The sequence below is a fragment of the Solanum tuberosum genome, unplaced genomic scaffold (genome assembly GCF_000226075.1).
Source record: "Solanum tuberosum cultivar DM 1-3 516 R44 unplaced genomic scaffold, SolTub_3.0 scf00538, whole genome shotgun sequence".
Lineage (NCBI taxonomy): Eukaryota > Viridiplantae > Streptophyta > Magnoliopsida > Solanales > Solanaceae > Solanum > Solanum tuberosum.
In genome coordinates, this window is record NW_006239455.1 from 246657 (window position 1) to 254652 (window position 7996).

General features: G+C 27.5%; 1 protein-coding gene across 1 annotated transcript in view; it reads left to right on the plus strand.

Annotated features, from left to right (window-relative positions):
- LOC102594428 (ABC transporter G family member 15-like) overlaps window positions 1-7996 on the plus strand; it is a 12132-nt gene continuing 4136 nt past the window's right edge. Inside the window, exons 1-6 of the mRNA XM_006365141.2 lie at window positions 1-377; window positions 4377-4456; window positions 5124-5585; window positions 6262-6384; window positions 6508-6639; window positions 7363-7647. Of these exons, the coding sequence (XP_006365203.1) occupies window positions 146-377; window positions 4377-4456; window positions 5124-5585; window positions 6262-6384; window positions 6508-6639; window positions 7363-7647 (1314 nt within the window). The 5' untranslated portion in view covers window positions 1-145. The remainder of the gene's footprint in view (window positions 378-4376; window positions 4457-5123; window positions 5586-6261; window positions 6385-6507; window positions 6640-7362; window positions 7648-7996) is intronic.

Genomic DNA, 7996 nt, shown 5'->3' on the forward strand with positions numbered 1-7996 from the left:
GTTAGATTTTTAAGTCCTTGTATCAACTTTTTCCTCTTTTATATATACAAAAATAGTTTAACATGTTCTTGGCTTCTAACTACTTTTGAAAATCGAACCATTGTCACTTGACTGTAAGAAGAGGAGCTCAGTTACCTCATCGTATATGGAGATAGAGATAGCAAGACTAGGTGGTGATGTTGAAAAGGGAATAGAGAGTAGTGGAGCCTACTTGATTTGGGAAGATGTAACAGTTGTGTTACCAAAATTTGGAGGAGGAAAAGGGCCAACTAAAAGATTACTTAATGGATTAAGTGGTTATGCTGAACCTGGTAGAATTATGGCTATTATGGGTCCTTCTGGCTCTGGAAAATCTACACTTCTTGATACGTTAGCAGGTACCTCTCTTTCTCTATCTCTAAATTTTATATTTGTCGTTCCGATTCTTTAAAAATGTTGACATCTGTGTAGCGTAGTGGTGAATATGTAGAACTTTTACTAGGTGGGGTTTGAAAAATAAAAATTTAATACGTGGAGTTTGAACTTGAAACCAATCTGGTGAATTTTTGAAACTCATAAATCAGTAAGTCACCCTCTAGGCTTGTATTTAAAGAATTTAATATATATATATATATATACGTAACAAATTATTTTTTATCTTACATATACATGACAACGTTTTGCCGAAGGGGTTTGAGTGACACCCTAACAACTCCCTAGATGTGTGTCGGATTCTCTAAAAATCAGGAGTGAGGCCACCTTGTGATCAGGGGTTCATTCAAACCTTCTTCAATGGAAAATTATAGTACTTTTTATATATTGTTAAAATACTTTATATATATATATATATATATATTGTAGATGTGGAACCTCTTTTGATTAATTCATGTGTTTACTTTTTCAGATTTAAACTCTCTTAGTGAAAATTCTAGCTTTGCCACTGCTAAAAATATTTTTATTTTTATAATTAATAAATGCAACACGTTTTTAGAGAATCTAATAGCAACATAGGAGCAATATAATCATTTTTTCAGCTCTCAATTATGCGTCTCCTTTACTATCCAAACATTTGCTAAAAACCGCCAAACTTTAGAGTCCCATAGCTTTATTGCGTTTCCTCCAAAATTAAAAGAGTTTCACATATTAACTCGATTTTATTAACCGTTTGTAATTCGAAGCTACCTCTTTACATTAAAAAAAAAGGCAGTTTTTGGTATATAAAATTGATATAGCTATCCTTCTTCGAACACAATAAAGGGATCATGGATGAATGCTTATCCATAATAAATATGTGTAATTATGGGCATATTTTATTATTTTCATATTCATATACATTGTCGACCACATTTCATTGACTTATTTTGCTTACCCATGTCATACGAAAAGATGAATATAAAAATTATTAGCAAAAAAAGAGGTGTTTTTTAGACGGATTAAAAATAAAAATAATCAAACAAATTAAAACGAATAGAGTAGATGACTTTGACCGTTCATAATAGTAATAAAGCAGATTCATTCTTATATCAACTTTTTTTTTGGTTGTTGTACAACATTTAAAGAAAACTTCTTTTTTAAAATTTGGACTAAAGTAGCCAAATTCATTCACTATAAATATTAAATGGGTGTAAGAAACTAAATACAGTAAAATGGCAGATGGGGTTTATATATTGTAGGATTCAAGTGATAAATATTAATATATTAAAAATTATATATATTGATAATAATGTATTTTTAATCAAATATTGCATGTTATTACTTTAATTTCCAGATTATCATATATAGCTTTTTATACGAGGAACTAGTTGTATTTTTTTGGTCAATAATTGTATAATATTCTATTTGTTTTAAAATACTTGTCATATTTTACATTTTTCAAAAATCAAACTTAATTAACTTGATTAATATTTTAAAATATATTTTTATCATATTAATATGAAAAAAAATAACTTACAATATTTTTGTATGATTTTTTCATCTAAAACATTGAATTAATCTAATTCAATTTAGCTCTAAATATTAATCGTCAAATTAACTCTCAAAGGTGACAATTATTTTTGGGGCAAAAGAAGTATTGTCAATGCATATTGTTTCTAGTAGCGATGTATAAAATCGAACCGATCGATAAATCAAACTAAATGTTATTGGTTTATTGATATAGAGTTAACGGGGTTTTAATGGTTTTATAAAAAAATATATCTGGTTATCGATTTGATTTTGATTTTTTATATCAGGTTATTGGGTAAACTGAAAAATCATTAAGACTGTAGTAATTCACTATTTTACCCCTATATAAATATTAAATATTAATTTTAGTACTTTATTTGTGACTGCTTTTGCCAAAACCTTCAATTCACACTTCACAATCACTTTGAATTCACAGCTTCACATGATACAAAACGTCAAAATCTCAAGTAATTAAAAATTATATTCCTCTTAATTTCTCTTTGTGTTGCACTTCTATAATTCTTTTCATGTTAGTTATTATTGTTTCTATGTTATGAGCATTATGTAAAGTTGCATTATATTTCATTTTATTTTATAAGTATTTTCTTATTGGTTAAATCGAAAACTGAACCATTAAAAATTAAAATCAATAAACCCAAAATTGATAAACCATATCTTATTGAGTTGACATATTTAAAAATTAAAAATTAATACACTGAATTGATAATACATAAAACTAAACTGAATCGATCGAAACCCTAATAAATTAGTAACAATTGCAAGGACAGAAGATGGAATAGGGTCCTCCTGTCATTGGAAATTAATGAATTGAATTATCACAAATGTTTTGTATATTATACTATATAGATCATTTATTCTGTTCATTATACACTTGGAAACTTTTAAATGGGATATTGATAAAGTGACTAGCTGGTACTACATTAATATGTGAATTTGATTGTTATCTCTGACTGGTAGTATGGAGGTAGATAGAAAATTATAAATAAGGCATTATTGATGCAGTTGCTCACCTAATTAATACTCCGCTCGTTCCAATTTATTTATTAAAAAAAAGCATTTTAATATTTTTTTAATTTTGATTTTTCACTTGATATATTTATGATAATAGAATTAAATATTATTTTAATACGTTTGACTTAATCTTTATTAAAAATTATAAAATCCAAAAAAAATCTCTACTTTTTAAATTTCATAAATTGAGGTTGGGGATGGAGTACTATACTGTAAATTATCATGTAGCTATAGATCACTATCCTATGCGTATTTATTATCCTCTAAGTATAATATTAAATTAATACTATAGTATTTATTTCCATTTGCCTACTTCCCTACAGGCTACAGCTATAAAACATAGAGTAAGTCACACACTTTAAAAAAAATAAAATTAGGGTCATATATAATATTCATTGTTCTCAATTTATAATACATTTTTTAGTCGGTTAAAAAAAATAACAGATTTTTATATTTAATATTTTCTTCGTTTCATATTACTTAACCTCCGTATAATAAATTATTTCAATTTATGAAATCAAAAGAATTTTATCATTTTTTCCTTTCTACCTTTAAAATAGCTACATAAAGTAGTAATATTCATTAATAAGATTAGCTTAGTAAAATAAACTTTCATTTTTTGAAAAACAATTAAGGATGTGTCAGGTCAACAAAAACTAAGTGATACCCTATAAAACAAAGGAGTAACAATTTAATTTTAAACTTTCACTTAATCCTTAATTAATGAGATTATTTAAGATCCTTATTTTTATGATCTACAAGTTCCAAATATGTTATCGTACCGATATCAAATTCTCCAACAAAAAAAAGTACAACTTATAAAGAATCCAAACAATGTTTTCAAAAAAAATAATCGAGCAACATAGTGAAGATGATAATGTTAAGAAGTCCACATTGATAGAGGGATGCAAAATTGATCTCCTTATATGGACTTAGATAAATCTTCCCTCAAGAACTAAATTTTGAGATTGAATTAGATTCAGGTGTCATATTTTTACATTATATCAGAATCAGGCTTATCACAATTGTTGTTCACCGATTTATAAGTGTTTCACGCTCAAGTTGAAATCTGGGCATGCGGGGAATTGTTAAGAATCCCCACATCGGTAGAAAGATGAAAAATTGGTCTCCTTATATGAACTTGGACAAACCTCCCTCATGATCTAGTCTTTGAGGTTGAGTTAGGCTCAAGTGTCATACCTTTATAGATAATACTGGAATTAAGGTATTATAGACCTCCCTTCAATCATCACCCCTGATTTGGCCCCTTATAAATCTTTTGATGTAACTTAGTGATCAATAAAAATATGAAGATGAATTAAATGATAATTTAATTTGTTATAAATCTTTCGATGTAACTTAGTGATAAATAAAAATATGAAGATGAATTAAATGATAATTTAATTTGTTTGACTTAACAGGAAGACTCTCAGCAAATCTTGTTATGACTGGAAATATTCTTCTCAATGGGAAGAAGAGAAGGCTTGACCATGGTTTTGTTGTAAGTTCTATATATCCAAACTAACTTCATATTATATTTAGGAACAATTATCGTGATTTTTTTAATTTTTAAAAAAAATTATATATATCATTTTAAATGACAATTTTTTTTTTCAATTTAATTACCCTTAATAGTTACTATTATTTTTTAACACTATAAACACCTCAATTATGAAATGATGTTATGATTAATTATAGTAATAATACACTAATATCGTAAATAACTATTACCTACTTCTCAAATTATTTTTCCTTATTTTAAAAATAGGTGCCTCAAATTATTCGTCATTTTAAAAGTTTAAGATAAAATTAATTAGTTTTTCCACTCTTTATCCTCGCTCGTAATTGTTCTTCAATACTACAAACATCTCAAACAAATATAATGTATATTCACTGAAGAAAAATTATATCTTAAAACATAAAATAATAAAATAGTCAAAATCCCCTCCTAATCAATATATTCTTCCACGTACGTGTGCAAAAGATAAATATGACAAATAATTTGAGACAGAGAGAGCAATTACACTATTAATGTAGTATAATGATACTTTTCCATCCTTATATATGTATATAATGTGTATATTATATGTATATTTTTTTACACGATATGTATATATAAGTTGATACTATGACTAATAAATATTTGCAATTACATGTTATTATACCAGGCTTATGTGACACAAGAAGATATACTAATGGGAACTCTAACAGTAAGAGAAACTATCCAATACTCAGCTCAATTAAGGCTTCCAAGCAACATGAGTAAAGATGAAGTAAATGAGATTGTAAACAATGTTATAATAGAGATGGGATTAGAAGATTGTGCACACAATTTGATTGGAAATTGGCATTTAAGAGGAATAAGTGGTGGTGAAAAAAAGAGATTAAGTATTGCACTTGAAATAATAACACAACCACAACTATTATTTCTTGATGAACCTACAAGTGGACTTGATAGTGCTTCTGCCTATTTTGTTGTTCAAGTACTTAAGAATATTGCATGTGGTGGAAGGACTATAATATGCTCTATTCATCAACCAAGTAGTGAAGTTTTTGCACTATTTGATGACCTTTTCTTGCTATCTTCTGGTGAAACTATTTATTTTGGAGAAGCTAAATTGGCAGTAGAGGTAAGAAAAGTTTATAAGTTGGTCAAACTGGTTTATACGTATTTTAGCTTATTTACGTGTTTGGTAAATATCTAAGGTGCTTATAAGTCAAAAGTCATAAGCTGGTCTCATTATTCCTAACTTGTGACTTTTCCAGCTTATAAACACTTTTGATTTGACCAAGTTTTTTTATTATTTTCTTATTACTCTCTCTGTTCCATTTTACGTGGCACTTTTCGGATTTCGAAATTCAAACAATTCTATCTTTGACCGTAAATTTTTAATAGATTTTTTAAACATTTTGAATTATCAATTATTGTGACTTATAGTACTTTTTACGTAGTTTACAAATATATAAATTTCATTTAATTTTTTTTTGAAGATTTCATGCGCAAACTTAAACTGTTTGACTCTCAAAAAACGAAAAATGTCACATAAATTGGAATAGAGGGAGTAATAATTTTTAATATTCTCAAATACCCTTTCGAAATTCATATTCAACGTTCCTCTTTTTCTTTTTAAAGATACTTTTAAATTCATATATTTGGTTAAAAAAAAATAAAAAAATTAAAGGTATTTTAGTCATTTTAACAAAAGAATAATATTAAAGACATTTTTTATTTTAGGACCTTTACTAAACACGTAATTATTTATTTATAAAACAAAATTTAATTTTTTTTTTATTATATGTTTGCAGTTTTTTGGTGATTCAGGGTTTGCATGTCCAACTAGAAGAAATCCTGCTGACCATTTTCTTCGTTGCATTAATTCAGACTTTGATGATGTTACTGCCACTTTAATAGGATCAAGGAGAATAAATGTACGTATGCTATAATAAGTTGTAGTATACAGTTTGATTCTCGAGAAGCGGAATGTGACAGGTTAAAAAAGTGAATCGGAGGAAGTAGATAATATTGTTGAATTATGTTATTTGTAAATGCAGGATATGAAAGAGTCATCAAGTTCACTAATTTATTTGCCAACATCAGAGTGTAGAGTAAGGCTTATTCAAAATTACAAATATTCAAGCCATAAATTGAGGACAAAAGCTAGAGTTCGACAACTTGCAAATATTGTAAGTTTTTCTTCCCCTTCTTTTTATTATAATTCATAATAAATGGGAAAATTACGTGTATAAACAAATATATACTAGTTAATTAGTTAACATAGCTATAGTTTTCCTTAATTACAATTTGTGACCTACTTTTAGCTATAATTATGCGGCTCAGCTTTTTAGTTTGGTATAATTCGCACGTTTGTATAATTCGGAATTTGTATAACTTTTGTATAATTTGGAATTTGTATAATATAATTTGTATAACTGTTTACACTTCTAATGCTTGTAATTGTATAAATTCGTTATTTCGAGTTTATACAAAAATAACTAAATTATACAAATGTACCCGCGAATTATACGAACAAGACGGCTTAAACTGTAGCTACAACCTGTAAATATGCAAACTATAGCTATAGAGCATAATAAAGTTTATTATAGTGGCTATTTGTGAAAGTTCTCCAATATATATTAGTGTCCAAATTTTTGAAATAATACAACTGACTATGTTTTGTATATTAACAAGAAATATACCTATAATGTATATAAGCAATGTATATGTTTTGTATATTTTGATTAGCACATGTAATTATTTTTAGCTGACAGGCCAAAAACGATAAATAATTATTATCTATCCAAATTATAGTTTTGTATACCTCTAAAAATTTATAGTAACCTCTCATCTTATATTGATTCTTGGTCGTACTATCAAAATTATTAACTAGTGACTCTTTTTTGTTTCAGAAAGACATTGTATTTAAAGAAAGTGGAGGGAGTCAAGCAAGTTGGTTAACGCAATTGTGTACATTGATTAAGAGATCATTGAAGAATATGAGTAGAGATTTTGGTTATTATTGGTTGAGGATTATAGTGTATATTATATTATCTATTAGTGTTGGTACTGTTTTCTATGATGTTGGAACTGGACATAATGCTGTAATTGCAAGGGGTGCTTGTGGTGGATTCATTTCTGGCTTCATGACTTTTATGTCCATTGGAGGTTTCCCATCTTTCATTGAAGAAATGAAGGTAAATCATATATTTTATTTTGTCATAATACATAAACGTACTCTTTAACTTGGTTTCAGCTAGCATTTGTGCCCTCTAATTTTGAGTGTGCACAAGTCAGGGGCGGCAGAGCTTGAAATCTAGATACGGGTTCTGCCGAACCTAGTAACTTTAGCTCAAATAGTGTATTTGTATTAAGGACGTTTATTAAATATGTGTACAAATATTAAGGTTAGGATTTAGACCTTAGTTATTTAACACACATAGGTTATAATTCTGGCTTCGCCTCTGGCACAAGTTGACATTTAAACTTGTATAAAGTTGAACAAGTAGACAGAGGTCTCCTACATGTCATGAAAAAAAAAAAAAA